This window comes from Carassius auratus, chromosome 7 (assembly GCF_003368295.1).
Source record: "Carassius auratus strain Wakin chromosome 7, ASM336829v1, whole genome shotgun sequence".
NCBI lineage: Eukaryota > Metazoa > Chordata > Actinopteri > Cypriniformes > Cyprinidae > Carassius > Carassius auratus.
The window spans coordinates 3838412-3860285 of record NC_039249.1 but is presented as its reverse complement, the minus strand read 5'-3'; the positions used below and the strand labels follow the sequence as shown (position 1 = coordinate 3860285).

Here is a 21874-nt window from a genome sequence, read left to right as displayed (position 1 = left end):
AGTAACACATATTTAGCTGATTCGAGAGGTGTTAAGGTTAACCTGGGGTGCCTTAAAATATGAAGATATATCATATACAGTCGTATAATCCCTGCAACTTTACAGTTACTTGATCATTTTTAACCACTAGGTGACAGCACCCCTAGATACTATGAATTATTAGTGCATCAAAACAAACTACATTTATTTTTAGGAATTTATTCAGACAGTATTTAGTCTCACCTGAGACCGTTTCCGTTTGCAGATTGAATTTGAGCACATTTGTCATTCTCACAACGTCAAGAAACTCAAATAGCTCACAGTCTGATCCATGTGATCGATTACAGCAGACTTGTTTTAAAGAACGACCTCGTTGTGCGACAAACAACATCTCACCGGACAATGAGTGTTTTTCTCCAGGGGGCGCTTGTTGGCTCAGAACGCAGAATTCTCCATTGAGACCCATTCAAATCTCAGTAGCATTTTTATGTATTTTAGAGACTTTTATCAACGTAAAAAGTATAATCGTTTCAATTTTAGATTAAATTATTACTTATTTCACAAATTAAAACGCATCGCGGCCAACGTTATAAAACGATATTGCTAGTTATCTTAAACATCGGTGATTGGTCCATCCTTAATAGCGGTGAGGAAAGTAACACGTGTCACGTGATATACTGTCAGCGTAATAGCTTAACAGCGGTATAGACATTAAATGTAAAACTAAAATAATATTAATAATTCCCAGTAAAATAATATTTTTATTGGCAGATTTGGCACTGAGAACATTAATATCGATTAAATGCACAATTGCTATTTAAATAAACAGATCTATTTTTTAAGACCCAGCCTACCTGACCAATTATGGACAACTTCCGAACCAGTAACTTTAACATATGCTCATGAATCATGCCAGTGGCCCTTCTGCTCACTTGTTGAATTTCGGTAGACATCAGTGAAGTCTTGCTTGCATTACTCATGTCACTACTAGAGTAGGAAGTTAGTGAAAGCACTGCTGTGAACGCATGAGATGTTTTCTCTTTGATCCGAAACGACTTTGGTTTAATGGCAATGGATTAAACGCCGGTCCTCAGGTAACGTAGTAATACTTCTGATACAGTAATTTATTCAAATGAATGTCTATATATTCAAATAAGTGAAAACGAAATATTTCATTGTTGAATCATCTACCTTTTGGGACTGTCCCAGAAGTGAATGTGCATGTATTTGATTGCTGTTTATTCATTTTCATTTCCAATGTGTCTTGCATTTTTTGTTTACTTCTTCCATATTGTGCTTATTGGAACAGGCAGATATGATGGATCATGCATCTGTTTGTTTCATAACTACTGCATTCTTCACATTTTCAGTTGTCACTATTTAGACAGCAGCATTAGATCCTTCTTTGTGGAAGTGAATGTTGTTTCATTGTTTGTGTTGTGGGAGGGACAATGTCTAATAATCTTTTGATAATTCGTCTTCAATAGGAAAAATTATTTTGTGTTGACATTCCTTTTGTGAGTTTAAAAAAAGCTAAAACTACTTGTGCTTGGAATTATCTTTCATTACCTTACTTGTACAGAGCACTAGATAGGTTCCCATTAAAATGAATTGGTCAAATTGTTTGGGAACCAGATGGATGGGTAAACGAGCTAGACAAACTCAGATGTGCATAGATGGATTGTAAATATCATAAAGCGTTGCTCTGACAGGGCTGTATGTGGCTCTAGACTCACTATACAGCTGGGACTGACTATACAAGTGAAAGAAGTGATAATACTAATGGCCAATGGACCAAACGGAGGAAGTGTGTGAAGCATTATAAAACCACATGGATGACATTTAGACCACATCACCTTAACACTTCGCTCAAACCCAACATTACGTCCAGCTTTATTTTACTTAAGTTAATGATTAAATGTGAGTAAGTGGTTGTATCTCACGCCTAATTTAGCTTATGGCGGATTGCGCTCGATTTCAGTATAACCACAGATTGTCTTTTATTGGTCGCCATATTTGAAATGTCTTTCAGTGTAATCCAGCATTTAGGATTTTCAACAATGATTTCTTAGAATTAACCTTTGACCAAGAGATTGCATTTGGTGTTATGGCACCATTAACTAAAAAGTGAAAATGAAATCTAATGTTAATAATCTTTTTGCACTATTGGGGATTTTCTGAAATTGGATCCTAAATAGTTACTGAAATTAGTTCCTCAAGTAATTGGGAAAGTAATCTATTGATAGTTCCTCAAAAGTGTCATCTCAAATAATAAATTGTGTAAATTGTCACTCGGTGTAGTTTAGACTTCAAGGGTGACAAACCTGTCATCAAGACTTGCTGTCTTATGTGTTAATCTAAATCAGACTATTTAGCACGATAGTTTTGAAGCTATTTTGACACAGACCAAGAATTATCTGTGGTGTTTCTCGAAACCACCAATGTGATACTTCGCAAGCTGTTTCCTCAAACTAGTTATTTGGCTGAAATCCAGTCCCTGATAATGGCTCAGACTTCAGTGTGAGATGCGTCCCAGACAGGTCAAGTTTTATAAAAATCTGTAGTGTCGCAAAAGTGAGACAGATTACGAGTATACTCGGCATGTAAGCATAATATCCTGAATCTTTAAATCTTACATTCATGATCACAGTAATTAGAACCATAAGAAGATTATGCATCTATTGCCTTTTAGAAATGATATATATATACCTGCACACTGCTAAAGTACATATACAATTACTCCAGTCTTCAGTGTCACAAGATCCTTCAGAAATCCCTCTTTTGGTGATTTAAGAAACATTTATTATTATTATTGATGTTGGAAATGGTGAAAGCCGTGGTACATTTTTTCTTCTCTTCTTAGACTACAAGCATTGTTGCTGTAGGTGGTTATAGTGTGTTCATGGTGCCTACCTACAAACCAAAACCAAAGTCAAAAAAGCCCATCCCAAGTCTTTCTGCCATCGTTTGCCAGGTTGGCGTTTATGACGCACATGACACAATAGCATCTCAATTGATCATCATTTGCATCATTCATGTCCTCTCTGAAATCTAATTCTTCCTTGGGTCAGATTTGTTTAGACTTTATCCCAAACCCTATATTATGAGCAATAATAATAGTGATGCTTGCCTTAGCAAAAACCCGTGTCTCTTTTCCATTACCACTGATTTGTGAAAAAACCCTGATGTGTAGCTGCAAAGTCAAATTATGCTTTCACACAAAGGGAGGCAGAGGGATGAGCTCGTGGCTTGAATTACACCCACAACATGTTAGGCCTGTTTAAAACCAATGAAAGATGTCTTTAGAGAAATACGGTCTGAGGTGAGTCACGAATCATAGGGCAGATTAATGGAAATCTCAAAGATGTGTTCTTGAAAGATTGTTAAATCAATCAAGCTGAAAAAAGAACTGAAAAAATCAATATATAGGCACAGCAAATGTTTAGTCTCTTATTGATGATTAACATATCTGCTACATTGTTTTAGGATAGGCTTCCCAGCACCTCTAAGAAAACATAACTTAAGTATCTTAAGATATATACAGTATTTATGTATACTATGAAATAAATTACTTTACAGTTATTATGCATGCATCTTTAAAGAAATGATGTATCTTTGAGAGACTTCATGAAATGTCAGTACTTAAAAAAATTCAATTGTCAGCACCACAGGAGCCACAAAAGGAAATGTAGAAAATGTTTACTTTAATGCCAGATCAAGTTGCATAAAGAAACATGCAGATTAAGACGCATCCGCTTCTTACATTCATTTTAAGACCGGGAACATGTGCTGTAAAAGTAAACTGGGTCAGTTTTGTGTCTAATTTACTTTCTCCTATTGTCCTTGCAGGTCTTGGTCACAAGCCAGCTCTAGTGTGTGAGAGAGAGGCCTTCGCGGCCAGCTTTACGAAATCCACCTAAACACACACTTCCATGGGTGATAAAAAGTCCATGATTGGGAGTTTGCGCCAAAAAGCCAAACTTTTCCGATACCCGCGGGCTGGCATCGACAAAAACCCCAACAAGCCAGAGGTGAGGGAAGAGCGGATGTTGGACCAGCGGACGAACACTCCTTTGTTGGACGTCCTGCAGAGGAGTCGGACGTCCTACCTAAAAAGCCCCGCCCACCAGCAGCCAGCTGACCTCAAGACTTCTTCAGCTTGCAAAAGTTGTCCAACCACCCCTGTGACTCTGCGAAAGAAAGGGGGCGGCACCGACCTCGCTGATTCGCTGGACTCGACCGGCTGGCCGTCGCTGGAGTCAGTCACTGATGCCCCGTCTGAGGAACACAAAATATCCAAATCCACAGTTGAGATGGATCAGGTGCTGCGTCTGGGGGACACACAGCTTCCTTCATCAGAGAGCCTGGCTGAGGTTGGGTTAAGTTTTCTGTGACTCTGCTTTTTATGGGCAACATCTAGCATGATTGTGTTACACGAACCTGATGCTTTTGGTGAACTTAGTACTTCCTTGTGTTCTTTAAATTTTTATCAACTGCATATTTCTTAAAGATCACACAGATAACTTGCTTTTTTATTGAAATGGATTGCAGTTGCATGCATTTCAAGTAGCTTTCATTGCATTGGAAGGCTGATAGGATTTTAACTGAAAAGAAACATCTTTAATTCAAGTTAGACAATAAAATTGTATTTTGCCTGCTCACCTCCAGAGAACAGGGCAAAGCATCAGTCTATTGTGAAATGCAGTTCCTCTGAACACGAGCAAGTCATCATTGCAGGAACTTGTCATAACGTTTCAAAGCCCTAGAATGTGGTAACACACATTTAGAGCACACTTGTGCTTCTCCATTTGTTTAAAATGCAAATGAGCACCCGGGAAGTGTCAAACTACCTTTACGGTACTGTACAGCACCAAAAATAACAAAAAGGTGGAGGTAGATGCTTGCTAGTTATGTAACGCTGCTTCATTTTGCATTAGTGATCTTTCCCTTTAATCTTAATAGAGTTATCAAATGTTTTGATGCTGGATAGTATCCAAGAATATTTTCCTTTACGGGTGAGTCAGCTACTCGTTTTTCAAGGTGATTTGGCTTGTGATAGGATAAACATAGAATCACCTGATGTTGAACGATTAACTTGGGATTTTAAATGAGGAAGAAAAACCCTACACTGTACTTTGTTTTTTATTAAAAGAACACGATCTTCAAAGGCTTTTCGAGTAAGCTGTTTTATAAGTGTGTTATATTTAAGGTTTTTGATGTTTCCTAGCAGTGGAAACTTATTAAACTAATTCAAGTTCTTTGTGTATTAGGCTTAGCATTCATTCTACCTGGGGCTAAGGAATTTTTAATAAAGATTTTAAGATATATGATCTTCAGTGTTATTCTAGAAATATGTTCCATGAAATTAGAAGTCACCAATACAAAATAACAGTTTTTGACTACTTGAGACTGACTTTAGATAAATGAGGAAATTGTTTTACATCATTGATTCATGAATTAGTAGCTATTGTATCGTATTTAGAAAATGAATTCACTCTTCCGTTTGTTCTGTTTGTGTTTGGGAAACAGAAGCTGCATTTTAACAGAAATGCTTCAGATACGGTCTCCATACATGACAGTGAGCACAATAATGTAAGTATTAGCATGTTCAGTGTGTGTGTGTGTGTGTGTGTGTGTGTGTGTGCTTGCGTGCTCTTGTTTTTGTGACATATCAGGACACAACTCTGTATAATGACATGGGTATGACACAGGTATTACAAGGAGAGGGCGACTTATGAGGACATAACCCATGTCACCATTTTTCAAAATGCTTATAAATCATACAGAATTAGGTTATTTTTTTTTTTTATTTTTTTTTTTTGAGAAAGTAAAAATGCACACAGTTTCCTTTGAGGGTTAGGGTTAGGTGTAGGGTTGGTGAAGGGCAATAGAATATACAGTTTCTACAGTATAAAACCATTTAGCCTATGGGATGTCCCCACTTTATCACAAAAACAAATGTGTGTGTGATTTATTTTTTTCTTGAAGTCTACTATTACATGATATCAGAGGATGTTTAGCAGAATTCATGCAGCTGACATTGTACTTTAAATGCCCCTGAAATGGACCATACTGTGCGTAATCGTGTTCTTTTTCCCAAGCTGATACTGAAGGCTCAAGGTTTGCTCCCTGACCATGTTAAAGTTTTAGCATGGAAGATGATGGCTCTGTAGCACTATATTTTTATGTGGCAAGGATAGAACAATATTGCACCCTTCACTTCAGAAGACAAGCTTCTAGAGGGCACCCAAGTCTGAAGTAAAGATTTCAGGTAAAGGGGTGCAGAGCCAGTGGTGGTTTTGTAGGCAAACGCCAAACAGCTACAGTTAGCCAGTGCAAATGGATGAACAGAGGTGTGACGTGGGTTCTTTTCGGCTTGTTAAAGACTAATCTTGCAGCCACCTTCTGTATTATTTTGTAGAGTTTACATAGAAGTGGCTGGAAGACCTGCCAAGAGAGCATTGCAATAGTCCAACCCGGACAGAACAAGAGTTGAAAAGCACATTCTGAAAGAAAGGGCCTGATCTTCCTAATGTTGTATAAAACAAATCTACAGGACTGGGCTGAGAAATGTATTATAGCATAAGAAAAAACTCAATATGCAAATACCACACTGACTTTTTAGCAAGTCCATTATGAATAATAAATTATAACACTATTAGTGTTAGTCAATGGGAGAAAGTTCTAAAAGATGTTAGTACTATATAAAGATAGTGTGTATTTGAGAAAGTCACCACTTCTATATTTTTTCAGTGTTTTTAATGACCATTAATATTTTCAGTTCACTAAATTGAGTTCCTAAATGACAAAATTGCTGCTGTCTCTGCTTGACATGTCATGTCACACTATCCAGATATATTGTCCATATGACTTGTATAAAAACTTGGTTTCTCTCATATATATATTTTTTTTAATCAGATTCTGGACATGAAGGCAGAATCAGCAGGGGGGAATGAGCATCAGAGGCAAGCTCAGAAAACGTATCTGCTCACTATATGCCTGAAGGAGGGCCGAGGACTGGTCATTAGAGACCGCTGCGGTGAGTGTCAGATATCTGTGTATAAACGTAACACACCCTGAAACTCAACACACAGCCCTACATTTTAAGAACAATCAGTGGTTTTTGTATTAGTGCTTATTTGTTAAAGGTGTACCCATCAGTGGGAGTTAACACAGCAAAATGCATTAACGTGATGAGTTTAGGCCAACATCCAAATACTTCCTTCCGGAGTTTACTGTGTAGAGACAAACGTAAATAAGATTTCAAAACATTGCTCTGTTTGTTTGAGTGGTCCAACATGTCTGCTACTGAATTAACCAATAGCGTGAGCTGAGGGTTGCACTATTTCTAACAACCCATTTAGAGGGAAATTGACTTACATGTCTGAGGTTGGAAACCTCCTTGTTTTCTAATCATTATTTTTTGCAGGTTTGTTGAGTAACAGTAGTGGCATAGAAGTTATATACGTCAATATTACTAAAAAAATGATCGAGTGATAGTAGAAGAATGAACGCTGATCAACCGGCTTTGACAGTGTTACTAGGCTTTAAACAAACTTTATCACTCTTTGATCACTCATTTTTGCTTTAGTTGACTGCGTTAACTCCAGAACGTGTGCATTACTTTCATACTTGAGCCAACATTCCTCCCGGCACATTCAAACCTGTTTGCAGCCACACCTGCATTGATGCAAGACGCACCTTGAACCTTCAAAACCTTGACTATTGTCTTTACTGGCACATGAGGCACTCATCTAAGACATGTAAAAACACAGAGAGGTGGAGACTAGGATATGCATTGGTAGACTTCCTCATCGGGAGTTCATTTACTGCTGTTTATTGTGTCTGTACTGCGTCATTGCTACGTGGCTCATTGAACAAGCTCCCTTCCTGTTTATAAGCCTGCATATTTTGCCTTAATTTCACGATTTGTGGTCGCAGGCTTTTTCAAAGCCATCCTGTTGTTAGGTTTTCTCAAGAAGGTGAAACCAATCTTAATTGATCCTCCTTTAGAAAAAGACTTGGATACTAAAATTAGGATACTTTTACTGAGGTTTTCATAGGTGTGTCTATTATATAAGAGAAGCTTGAGATTTTACAGCGAGTATTTGCACACCTGCCTTTGATATAGCCACATATCATATTACTGTGTTAAAGTCAACATGAATTTCTGATTGCAACTCGTTTTACTAATGTAAAGAATATCGGTAAATAGGATATTCAAATACACTACTGTTCAAAGGTTTGGTTTGTGGTCTGTGTTTTTCACCTAGGCTGAATTCATTTGATCAAAAATACAGTAAAAACAATAGTGTTGTGTAATATTACTACAGCTTAAAGTAACTTTAATATATATTTTAAACCTATCTGTCATCCAGAGCTGAATCTCAAGCAGCCATTATTAAATCAAATAAATCCAATTTGTTTTCCAATTTTGAAGCATAAATAGCAAGCACTGATGGTTTAATCACAGTTAGACCAAGTATAAAGAGTTGCTTTTGAGTTGTGTTGCTTTTAAAGTGATAATCGACCAAAAACATTGCAATTGAAAATTGATAAGTAAATGATGACAAAATATTTATTTTTGGGTGAACTATGTCTTTAAAGTGAGGTGGATGAAGAGGTAAAGTTGGGAGTAACTGTGGACAGACCTTGTTCAAACATACTCCATGTCTCCCTCTACTGGTGCAACAGGGTTATTATCCAAACCATAGTCAACAAGGCAGGTTGAGTATGCTCATTACAGCCTTATTGAAGGCCCTGTTTGTATCCATTTTTATAGCACTTTAACCTACCAGAAGTTGTAGCATGTTGCAGCTGTTCTTGCTCTTTCAAAATGATAGTTTTCTCCGGAAGCGGCCTGGTTTTTGCCTCACGCACTGATGTTGCACTTAAGTATTAACCACATCCTTGTCAAAGACAAACCCACACAAAGCCAACTGAGTTTACTTAACGTGTCATCTGACTGAAGGGAAAATGATAGGGACTGCACATGTTTTCACTGAAAAACTGCCGCATAGTTCACTGAAAGGTTATTAAAGAGATTAGATTGAAGGAATCCCTAAGGTTACATATTTATAGGTCAGATTACTATTTTTGAATTGACAGTTGTTTAAAAATCTTGTTTAAATACAAATGTTCCAGGTTTTCTATCATCTGTTTCATTTTTTATTTTATTTTTATTTTACATATGTTGATTTATGTGTATCAATGGTAATGTCTTATGATGTAACCATCAAGTAACATGTAATATCATATTTTATTTGCACATTGAATACACATGAGTGAAGTGTTTAAATCATGATTTTTTAATATAACATTTTTAATATAGGCTACATTTTTAAGACCGGTAAGAATTGTTAGCAGGCATTTTGAATCATTTTTAAGATGCATTTTTTTTGTATGCATTTTGACATTTTCTACAAGGCTACACATGACATTTCCCACTAGCGAGGTAATAACAGCGCTGTTTAGAGACGCACAGAGGAAGTCTAATTCACACAAGCTCTCTCTCTCTCTTTCTAATAACTTTATTAATAACTGCATTAGAATACTATCAATGGCTTAAGCTTAAGCCTCCATTACCAGCTTTAAAATGATGCTTTAGAACCAGAAAAAGAGGCGATGGATGAGATGAGAAGAAATAATCCTACTTACAATAGCAATTTAAGTACAAAAACCAGACGAATGCCTTTAAATATATCATCTGATAGATGTCATGAGGTGTGGTAACCGAAGTATAAGCGGAATAATTGACTCCCGGCTGTTGAATTTGCATCATGGCCACCTCACCACCTCGGGTGTGTATTATTTTGCTAATAATTCAATGGTCCGTTGTCAATTATTCCTTACATATATGGTTTTCTATATATTCAAAAATGTGATTTATTCCTGTGATGCAAAGCTGAATTTTCAGCATCATTACTCCAGTCTTCAGGGTCACATGATCCTTCAGAAATCATTCTAATATGCTGATTTGCTCCTCAAGGAATGCTTTTTTATATTTTTGTGGAAAACAAAAATTTTTCTGAATTTATTTTCTTTTTTTCTTTTTTTTTTTCAAAGAACAGCTTTTATTTGAAATCGATTTTTTTTTTTTTTTTACATTATACATGTCCTAAACATTAATGCATTTACCATATTAGATATATTTAAGCCATTGCTTATAATAACTGCATTGTAATTTATTTCTAGATTAGCAAATGCAAATGCATATACTATAGTTAAGGAATATTGAAGAAAATTTGCAGATGGTTCATAAAACATTGCTCTCTCCATAGGCACAAGTGATCCGTATGTGAAATTCAAACTGGACGGGAAGACCTTGTACAAAAGTAAAGTGGTGTATAAGAATCTCAGCCCTGTCTGGAATGAGACTTTCTCCTTCCCGATCCGCAACCTGGACCAGAAACTCTTCATCAAGGTACACGTTTACTTTACTGTGGCATGCATGCTTAAGCATTCACATTACACTTAGATAGCCACAGATATATTAAGCAGTCCCATCCACACATTATTCAGGTTTATGATCGAGATCTGACAACAGATGACTTCATGGGGTCCTGCGGTGTTGAGCTCAGTACACTGGAACTTGAAAAGTAGGTTGACTTGAAATGTTTGTCTTAAAGGTCAAAGCAGAAGCGTGGTTTCTGAGGCTTTTGTTCTGTCTGTTGTACAGGAGCAGCGAGATGGTGCTTCCATTAGACGACCCCAACAGTCTGGAGGACGATATGGGTGTCATTATCATCGACATCTGCTTATCTGTGAGGGACGGCAAAAACAAAAAACAAGTAAGCAACTTTATGTATTTAAAGAGCTGGTTAGGCAACCAAACTAACTCCACCAACTAAATGTTTGCTGCTTATATATTCACATTATTTGTTTCTATTGTGAAGAGATGGGCCCAAAGGAAAAAAAGGAGCCTCAGGGTGAGAAGGATTAGTTTTAAATTACCTCTAATTGTTTTTTTTTTTTATTCTAGAGTGGTTGTGTCCGAGCTTTCTCGTAACTTATCCAAATACTTCCTGTAATAATATATTCAAAACAAATGATTCCTCAAACAATGATCCTGCTTTTTTATCTGGGGCCAGTCTATATGTTAATCTGCATGCAAATAACGCAATGAAGAATAAAACTAATCAAATTCACAACTAACATAGCAGTGGTTCTCAACTCTTGTTTTTTTTTTTTACATCTAATGTTGAAAGAACATGGCTTGTGGTTGGCAGACAACTTGTGTCCTGCTTTCTTATATCATGCATATTTATTTTCATGTTTTTTTGAAAATGAGGCCATGCCGCAGAACCTGTCCATGTATAAAAGATACAATAACTGGGTTTTCCTTCATTTTGGAAGTTAAATATATTTATTTAGCTACATTTAAATATGCATGATTACATCATTAGCATGTACCGTATTTTTCGGACTATAAGTCGCACCTGAGTATAAGTCGCATCAGTCCAAAAATACGTCATTATGAGGAAAAAAAACATATATAAGTCGCACTGGACTTTAAGTCGCATTTATTTAGAACCAATAATCAAGAGAAAACATTACCGTCTACAGCCACGAGAGGGCGCTCTATGTTTTAGTGTAGACTACAGGAGCACTGAGCAGCATAGAGCGCCCTCTCGTGGCTGGAGACGGTAATGTTTTCTCTTGGTTCATTTCTCTCAGTTCATGTCAAGTTAATTTTGATAAATAAGTCGCACCTGACTATAAGTCGCAGGACCAGACAAACTATGAAAAAAAAGTGCGACTTGTAGTCCGAAAAATACGGTACAATTGTTTTCCCAGCTGTTGTAGTTGCATACCACTGCAATTATTATATCCAGAAGCTTTGCAGAAGTTCTCAATATCACATTTTAATATTTTTTATTGATCTTCAGGGAAGTACAACCGAGCATAACAAGCGTCTCACGGAGTCAATGAAGAAGAGTCAACTCTGGACCGGGGTGTATACAATCACTCTGGTGGAGGGGCGGGACTTACCACTGGACGGACAGGGGGACGTGTTTGTTCGCTTTAAACTGGGAGATCAGAAATATAAAAGCAAGGTATTTACTGAAAAAATCAGGAATACCGGTTTAGTTCTTTTCGGATGTAGTTACAAATTCATTAACTTTCAATTCACAGAGTCAAGTGAAGAAGGTCAACACCCAGTGGAGAGAACGATTTGACTTCAACCAGTATCCTGATACATCCAGCATTCTAGAGTTTGAAGTGGTGGGAAAAGAGGGGCGGAGATATGAGGATTGTTATGGACAGTAAGTTTATGAGGTTTCTGAAGTACTCTGAGAATGTCTAATATTAGCAGAGTTTATTTACGGAAGCTGGCATGGTATCAGTTGCATCGGAATTTAATCTTATGTTGTTGACTTCACAGTTTACAGTAAGGAGCTGGAAGTGGAAGCAAGGAGAAAATAAATATATGTTAAAATGCATGCTAAAGTGTATTATCTTGTGGCAAAGTTATATAGCATTCAGTATTTCATCTCCTGTCGTGACTATATAAAACCTGTAAATACACATTGCAGTGACTACATGATAAATATCATTAATGGAAATATGCCAATAATATGCCAAGTAATATTTACCATTCAGGCCTTTTTTAAAGAAAGAAATTAATTGTTTGATTCCGGATGCATAAAATTGATCAAAAGTCACATTAAAGACCTTTTACAATGTTACAGAAATATATGCATTTTAAATAAACATTGTTCTGTTTAACTTTATAGTCCTCAAAGAATCCAGAAATAAATAGCACAACTGTTTTCAACTAATAATAATAACAAAAGGGTCAGATAAATGTGATAAAATATACTGTAAAAAAAGTATTTTAATTTAAATATTATATTAAATATTAATTGTAATAAATGTAAATATTATTTCACAATATTCCAATATTGTTTTTAGCAAGCGTAAGAGACTTTCAAACACATTGAAACATTTTTACAAGTAGTTTTACAACAAAGGGGAAGTTGTGGCCTAGTGGTTAGAGAGTTTGACTCCTAACCCTAAGGTTGTGGGTTTGAGTCTCAGGCCGGAAATACTACGACATAGGTGCTCTTGAGCAAGGCACCGAACCAACAACTGCCCCCTGAGTGTTGCTGCATACATGGCTGCCCACTGTGTGTGTGTGTGTGTGTGCGCGCGCACTTTGGATGGGTTTAATGCAAGGCACAAATTCTGAGTATGGGTCACTCTACTTGGCTGTATGTCACGTCACTTTGAAACTTTTACAGCTCAAATAACTTTTCAAGTCACATTTTTTATTATTAATGTAAGTGGTTTAACAGAAATGCAGTTTACATTCAGAGTGTGCAAACCTTGTCACATGAATTGTAAACAAAAATACAGGGAGACAAGTTCAAAATGATTTTCTGAGGTAAAGCACACTATCCCACAAATACTAGATACAAACTTAGAACATTCATCTCAATAGAATTAAGAATTTAGGGATGTCTTGCTGGTTTTGTGTTCAAGACCTGGTGTGTCTGTGTGCACATTGCAGGTGTGAGATCGACTTGTCTGGGCTGCCGTTGAATGAATCCACACTGTTTACACGTGAGCTGGACCCGGGCCGAGGCAGGGTGGTGTTGCTGGTGACCCCATCTCCCTGCACTGGAGCTTCCATCACGGATCTCGTCGCCCCTCCGCTGGAAGAGCCTCATGAGAGAGACAACATCCTGGTTAAATATGTACATAAAAACCGATTTACCACAGTACTTCCTTATGCATGCTACAGAGTGCATACTGCATACTTTTGCATTAAAAAAAGAATGTTTAAATGTCTTACTATGGCATCTAAAAGAAAAAGAACAGATGAAAAATGAACAATATGCAGTCCTGATCTCGCAATTCTTTTTTTAATCTTGGCAGAGTTTCAGGAACTCCCTGAAGGATTTGAGAGATGTTGGTTTTCTTCAGGTTAAAGTGATCAAGGCCACTGACCTCATGGCTGCTGATCTAAATGGTATTATTTATTCTTTGTTGATTAAACAAGTCTTTTTTTTTAGTCGCGAGCAAGGCTGTGAGCATCAACGACCACATTCACTGGATCTTCTGTGTATTTTTAGGAAAGAGTGACCCATTTTGTGTTCTGGAATTGGGAAACAACCGGCTGCAGACCCACACCATATACAAGACCCTCAACCCTGAGTGGAATAAAGTCTTTACATTGTCAGTATCAGCATTTATTAATGTACTCTACCATGCATAACTTAATGGTCAGTAAGATTAACATTAATTAATAAAAAAAAAAAAAACTTTGATAATATGATTTCTTGAGCACCAATTTAACATATTAGAATGATTTCTAAAGGCTCATTTGACACTGAAGACAATAAAAATGGCTTTACCGTACATTTAAAAATGTATTGAAAATTGTTATTTTAAATTGCAGTTGTTCACAATATTACTGTTTTCGTGAGGTTAAGAGAAACATTAAATAATCTTACAAACCACAACCTTTTGAACAGTATTATATATATTATTCTGTACAATTAAATTAATAGTGATATTTATTCCAATTCTGTTGTTGACCAGCCCGGTCAAAGACATTCATGAGGTTCTGGAAGTGACCGTGTTTGATGAGGATGGAGACAAAGCCCCAGATTTCTTGGGGAAGGTGGCCCTTCCTTTACTCTCGGTTAGTGCAGAACATTGACATAATTGACTTAAATACCTACATTTTTCTTAAATTTCAGATCAATGGTGTGGAAAACATCTTAATTGAATTGGAATTTCTATATTAATATGTTTGAGTTTTTATTTAATTTTTTAATTCCAACAGATACGTAACGGTCAGCAGGTTGCTTGTCCTCTGAGGAAAGAGAATTTGGGAGGACTGTTTAAAGGAACCATAGTACTGGAGCTGGAAGTCATTTTCAATTCTGTGAGTCTTTTTCTGAGAGAATACACCTTTATTCAAAAGTTCAGTATGATCAGGCAAGCAGAATATGAAACAGCCAAGACACATTTATTAATATAGCACTTTTTTACCCGTTTAGATTGCTTCACATTCACATGCATATATAAATATCATATGTGACCCTGGAGCACAAACCAGTTTAAATCGCTGGGGTGTGTTTGCAGCAAAAGCCAAACGTTTTTTGGGTCAAAATTATAGATTTTTCTTTTTATTCCAAAAATCATTAGGATATTAAGTAAAGATCATGTTCCATGAAGATATTTTGTAAATTTACTTCTGTAAATATATCAAAACTTAATTTTTGATTAGTAATATGCATTGCAAAGAACTTCAATTGAACAACTTCAAAATTGATTTTCTCAGAATTTAGATATTTTTACACCCTCAGATTCCAGATATTCAAATAGTTGTATATCGGCCAAATATTGTCAGATCATAAAAAACCAATCAAAAAAAGGAAAGCTTATTTCTTCAGTTTTGAGAAAAATCTCAGTTGTTGTTTTTTTTAAATGGACCCTTATGACTGGTTTTGTGGTCCAGGGCCACATATATTAAAGTCCATCAGTTGTGAACAAATTTAATTTCAGCTATTAAAGCAGCTCTACAGAAGATCTCATGCCATTATTTAACTCAGAAATACTGAGCTCAGATACATTTGCAGCCACTGATGTATAATGTCAGGTGTACAGTAGCTGTAAAAGTTATGCTCAGAGACTGTATATTTAACTCTTTCCCCACAAGCATTTTTGAGGCGCCAGCCACCGCAATACACCAAAATAAAGATCTGAGCCTCTACTTTTAAACAATGTTTTATTCTAGCTTAAAGCATTCCTTTTTTTATCAACACTTGAATATAGGTAGGTTTTATAAAAATGAAAAAAGAAAAAGCTGAAAAAAATAAATTTATTTATATATATATATATATATATATATAATATATTCAGTATGATTATCAAAGCATAATTCCAGTAATTCTCTTCCATCAACACCTCCAAAACTTGCAGAGACATATACCACTTCCTGGATCAATATTTAAAAAAAAAAATTAATTTATTTGATGTCTATTGCTGATGATTGCAGTGTTTTTAATATGCATCTGTTTAGATAAGAGATCGCTCGCTTCTCTGTCCTGTTCATGTGTGCTTTTGTTCGGGACGTTTTGTACTCATTCAGATGTGTAAGACACTCAGAAGATGTGTAATAGCGCCCCCGAGTGTATAACAGTGAAATATTGGTGGGGAAGCGTTGTCTTCTAAATGACGAGATAACATGTCAATGGTGGGGATAGTTAATAGTTGACATTTTTCAATTCCTTGGCCAGATCAAAGCAAGCATCAGGACCTTCACACCTAGAGAACAGAAGTTTATGGAGGACAATGCCAAGTTTTCTAAGAAGGTATGATGTTCAGAAAGATCGTAGCATCAGAAGAGTATACTATAAGTTGGGTAACATCCACACGGAAGTGTGTCCGTGTATGAGCTGCTAACTATGTGACAACCACCAGGTTCTTGCCAGGAATGTTGTTCGCGTGAGGAATCTTTATCGAGCCGTGTGCCACACCAACCAGTTCATCAAGAGCTGTTTCCAGTGGGAAAGTGTGCAGAGGAGCATCATAGCATTTCTGGTTAGAAATTCATTCAGTCAATTCATGATAGTTTAATTCGATGAAATGCTAGGTTACTTTTTAAAGCAGCTTACCTTGCAAATAACTCTGATAGTTAATCATGTATGTATGAACTGTTAATAGAAGAATTGCGATTATGTAAATGCATGACGAATATGTCACCCTTCATTAGTCTCGGTCTTCATGAATGCCTGAATCCTGCATGTGTTTTCCTTCAGGTCTTTGTTCTCACTGTGTGGTACTGGGATTTCTACATGCTGCCCATGTTCATGGTTCTTCTCATTTTGTGGAACTATCTCCAGATCGCCTCTGAGAGAGTCACCAGAGACCTAGTGGGTGAATTTTTTATTTTATTTAAAATTTCATTTCAGTTTCATTGCAGAATATCAACCAGAGTAAGAATAAGGTTTAGCATTTGTGTTTGTGATTTTGATACTGAATGGAAATGTGATCGGCTTACTATTGTTCCCTCAGACATAATGTAATGGCTTTGTTTTAAAAAAATACAATAAAATAATTTGCAGGACACCATGGAGTTATGTGAAGAGGAAGATGAAGATGAAAAGGTATAACTCTTTCCTTTTAAGAAAACTGCTTGCATTCATTTATTCCAGTAACTAAGCATGACATTGTATCTCTTTGGCCTTTTGAAATGTTTCTTCTTGTAGGAATCAGAAAGAAAAGGTTTGATGGAGAAAATTCACATGGTTCAGGAGATTGTGATTATGGTCCAGAACCTTCTGGAGGCTATTGCAAGCTTTGGTGAAAGAATAAAGAAGTACGTGTCGTTTTCACCCCTTCATTCTCACTTTAAAAGTTTGTTAGTTTGTAATGAGTATTAAGAGAAAATTGTTAATTGCATAATATATACACAACTGTTCAAATGTTTGGAGTTTTTTTTTTTTATGTTTCTGAAAGAAGTTTGATATATCTTCCCCAAGACTTTTTATTTAATTAAAAAACTGCAATATTATGAAATGGCAAACTTTTGGATGATAGTGAATGTGTAAATAGATTTTACAGTATTTACTCAATGTTGAATGATTTGTAACGTCTGAAGTTGTACGTTATCCACTGTCTGTACATTTTGAAACCGAACCGAAGGGGAACTACAACTTCTGTTAAATAGTTAAAGCATGCAACTATTGTTCAACGACAATAATCAGAAGAATCTAAAATTTGCCACTTCCTGTTATATCTGTTGCTAGTCAATAAACTACAGTAGCATTCAAACAGTAGAGATATTCAAAATAATGCATGCACATTAGCATTGATGCGCCAAATTCAAACTTTTTCTTTTTTTCTCCCCAGTACATTCAACTGGTCAGTCCCGTTCTTGTCTAATCTGGCCTTTCTGGTTCTCCTCATGGCTACAGTGATCACTTACTTTATTCCAGTACGCTACATTATTTTATTATGGGGTAAGATACCAGCTGTGTTACTCTCAAGCACTAAGAAATGTGTGAGAATTCTCTTTATAATCATTAAGCACGTTTATGGAAAATATTGAAGGTTTTTTTTTTATTTATTTTTTTATTTTTTAGGTATACATAAATTCACAAAGAAACTGCGGAATCCATATGCCATTGAAAACAATGAGGTGATGGATTTCCTCTCCAGAGTGCCTTCAGATGTCCAAATGGTAATTAACACAATCGGTTTCAATTTTTTTTTATCCTGTAATGTAATAATTTTTTGTGTATGAATGAGGCTATTGGCTAATTATGTATACAATGTATTTCATTTAAAATGTATGTTATAATTAAAGATAATACCTATATAACTGACCAAATTATAGCAATATTATTTATAATATAAGGTTGTACACCTAAAGAATTGAAGTCCTTTTATTCTACATACTATTATTCAACACAATAATCAACAGCATTCTCACTCAGCTCATATTTTGCATTGCGGTTGTTTAAGAACTAATAAAGTTGAACAAAAAATATATATGCATAAATCAGTTCAAGAATGCACTGCCTTTTCTGAGTTTGCTTATTTGTCTGGAAGCTTAGTAAAAAAACAACTATACTGAAATTAATTTGAAATACATTTATTTCATGCTAAGTATACTTCAAATACCTTTGCATGTGTATGTACTCAATAAAAACAATTACCCTGCAATTGTACTTTTGGGCAACTAAACTGGTATTCTTAAAATCTGATAATTTGAACAACTAATAATTGTGCTAATGATAAACTAACGATATGCTGAAGTATATTTGATTACGCTAACGTGGACCTTGGTACACTTGAAATATCTTGCATTTAAAGAATGATATTGTTCAAAGATCATACAATCCTCATCAACAGTGACATTAAAACACATTTTAGGCTTAATATTAAGACACGTGCATTGTGGGTTCTCATTCTTCTTCTTTCTTTTTTCAGGCACAGTACACTGAATTGAGCAGCTGTAGTTTCCACAGTCCTTGCAGGAGAAGAAAAGCATCTCCTTGACACTAGAATGAGAAACGCTGGTCTCCTGAGAACATTCTGTGTGAAGAGCCTTCGAAGGTGCCAGGACTCGACGGCCAGGGATTGATTTCAGCATGGATTTAATAGGTGAATTGCAGTTGATCTGCTTATTTTATTTTAGCGAACTGAAATCATCTCCCTCAGATGGTCCGGTCTTCACTGCTGGGTCGTGCTGAAGCACCATGGTTAATAACACAGACGCATATCAACACTTACAGCAGCACTGAGGCATGAAGAGATGTAACTAAGATAAACTGAATGGTTAAAGTGTAGGATATCTTAGATGCAATTCCTGACCGACACATTGTGTACAGTATGAGTTCCATACAGTGCAGTGCTTTGCTGTTTTATACTTGATTCATTTCTTAATTTTGTCTTATCAGACTTGTAAAAATCTTTTGTAAAGTTACATTCTCTACAAGCTTATTTTTGTCAAACTGAAATTATATTGTATCATAGCATTTTCCAAATGTGGTTTAATTTTCTCTTTTTTTATTTAAAAAACGCATTGATTTCAAAGTCTTTTTAATCTATTATTTGCATTTTAATTATTGCAGACAAAATGCATGAAATTGAATACATTTTAAGTGCCTTTGACAAACTCTAGGTGTAAATAGCTTTGTTTAACTACATCCTCATGTCAAAGTTTGCCTTTTGTGCAATATAAGGTTCTAGATGTTTTTTGTTTTTTAAGTAGTAATTGTAAAACGCAAGTATACGTCTGATTTGCATTATACAGATTTTTACAGATTGACCTCTGCTCGCATGAACATTATGAATATATCAGATGTTTCTGTACTCTTTGATATTCCGTTTTGTATCATGGTCATTTCACAGTAAACATTTACTACATTTGATGACAGAGATGTGTTCATGTTCTTATGATCTTATAAAACTGAACAAACACAGGCACTGCTAAATGAGTTTACATGAATGCCGATCTACAAGGAAGAATGTAGTGAAAGCAATATAAGCCTTCAGATTCGGTTCCACAATGGTTGTTTGAGAATATTCAGCCACATAGTGGCAGTGTTTTCCTTTAAAGGGATCCCGTTCTGCAGTTCATCCACTGCACAGCTGATCTGTCTATCTAGCTATTGTAGAAAAAAAAAGGGATAGTTCACACAAAATTGAAAATGGTGCTGAAAGCATGGCATATTTTTGCAGGCCGAAACCCAGAAACTCTGTAACTTCGGTTCAGTTGTCCCAAAGTCATTTCATGTTTTATTCTACAACATAAAATAGAGTAACTCACCTACTCATTAATCGAATAGTTTCAACAGCATGTTAATTCTCATAGTCTGAAATCCTGAAAGTAGATCTCTAGAGAAATACACTGAATACTTTTCTAAACCAGCTCACGGAAACACATTTTCAGTGACAATCTGGCTCTTAACACCATGTAATCAGCCCGTCTCTGAACTATTTTGGGTTTGAACACTCCCACTGTGTTTGGATAATGAGAGGGCTTCTGTGAAAGAGCTGGAGAGCTAAGAACGAAAGTCTGAAATAGACTTTCCTCACTACAAATACTACATTTAGTGATGTGCAAATAAACAGGACTCGCGACAGAATGGGCGGAAAGACGTTTTCATCCTTTCTGAAAACTAAAATTCCTTTTGGTAAAGCACCCTTAATTAGTTCCTTTTAGCATTTCGCCATTAGCAGAGGACGTCACGTCTGGCCACAAAGATGAAGCCCCATGGATCATCAAAAGATCAAAATGAGATAAATGAAAACAAGATCATAACTATCATGCCTCTAGACACACTCCAGTTCAGCCTGAGCAGAACACGACTAATCATGTGAGGAACAGCAAACTCTAGACAGGCTGGAAGTCAATAGTTTGATTCAATTTTCCATCTGTCTGCCTATGATTAACACTGTAAAGCCCGGCATACTGTATGAAATAATAGTCAAGAGTTTTTCAGAAACGGGAGTTTGTTGAATCTTTAGAGAAAATATAAAAAAAGAAAAAATTGCAAGTTTTTGAGTATCACATTTGATACAACAGACTTGTATGATTAATTTAATGTAATTTAAATATACTTAATGACAAAAAAAAAAAAAACATTTCACATTCAAAGACCCAAACTAAGCAAAAATGTGCAATTTGGTGCAGTTGCTTATATGGGCAAATTCTGATGGCTTATAATGTAGATCAATAAGAACTTGAAAATTAATGCATATTAATATTAATATTTTTCACTTCCCAATAATATGGCTTAGATTATTTAAAGTTTAAAGCTTAGTTTAATGATCAAAGTATGCTTTTATTATAGGGGCAAAACAATGCTATTCAATTCAGTGATTGAGAGATGAACAAATAAACTCAAAAGCCTGTTTTGACATAATTTGTTAATAAAAAAAGAAAAAAAGAATGGATAATAAAAATAAAAAGGTGCTCATCTTGAAATATTACTAAAAAATATTAAAAAGTATTCTTATGTTTATTTATTTTTTTTAAATCTGTAAAGTTTTGCAGCAAAAGGACATGAATGACCATTTATATATTATACTAAAAAAGCCATGTAATTGGTAAAACAGTATGACTATCAATCAGACGGCAGTAGTAGATTGTGTATCATATGTATGGCATGTAGAAATTTTCATCATGTTGATAATTTAGATGCCTAAGAAATTTGCATAACAAATGCAGGTTTAGACTTAACCTTGTAAAGTCTCATTATGAGACTTTATAGGGTTAAGTTTAACTTCCATGTATAGATGTAAGAGAGTCAACCTGATGTGAACAACAACAGTAATTGACGTTGTGGATTGAAAATATCTGAGGTGGCGTTTTCTTGCTCTTTGTCTCTGAAGTCGGTCAAGCTGTGGCACTGAAAGTAAAACACGA

At 35.7% G+C, this 21874-nt stretch overlaps 1 protein-coding gene across 2 annotated transcripts; it reads left to right on the top strand.

The window, feature by feature from the left end:
• The first annotated feature begins 900 nt into the window (after positions 1-900).
• LOC113105556 (multiple C2 and transmembrane domain-containing protein 2-like) lies at positions 901-19879 on the top strand. Of its 2 annotated transcripts, XM_026266687.1 has the most exons (23): positions 901-1073; positions 3829-4352; positions 5509-5571; positions 6898-7018; positions 10260-10402; positions 10501-10577; positions 10658-10769; positions 10875-10907; positions 11868-12035; positions 12115-12245; positions 13493-13679; positions 13861-13954; positions 14058-14160; positions 14527-14629; positions 14774-14875; positions 16233-16307; positions 16417-16536; positions 16755-16868; positions 17061-17102; positions 17205-17314; positions 17848-17957; positions 18081-18178; positions 18931-19879. In XM_026266687.1, exons 2-23 carry the CDS (start codon positions 3912-3914, stop codon positions 18997-18999), a joined length of 2616 nt encoding a protein of 871 aa, XP_026122472.1. In that variant the 5' UTR covers positions 901-1073; positions 3829-3911; the 3' UTR covers positions 19000-19879. The 2 variants fall into 2 exon arrangements, with proteins under 2 accessions (XP_026122472.1, XP_026122473.1); XM_026266688.1 differs by lacking the exon at positions 10875-10907.
• The last annotated feature ends 1995 nt before the right edge of the window (positions 19880-21874 follow it).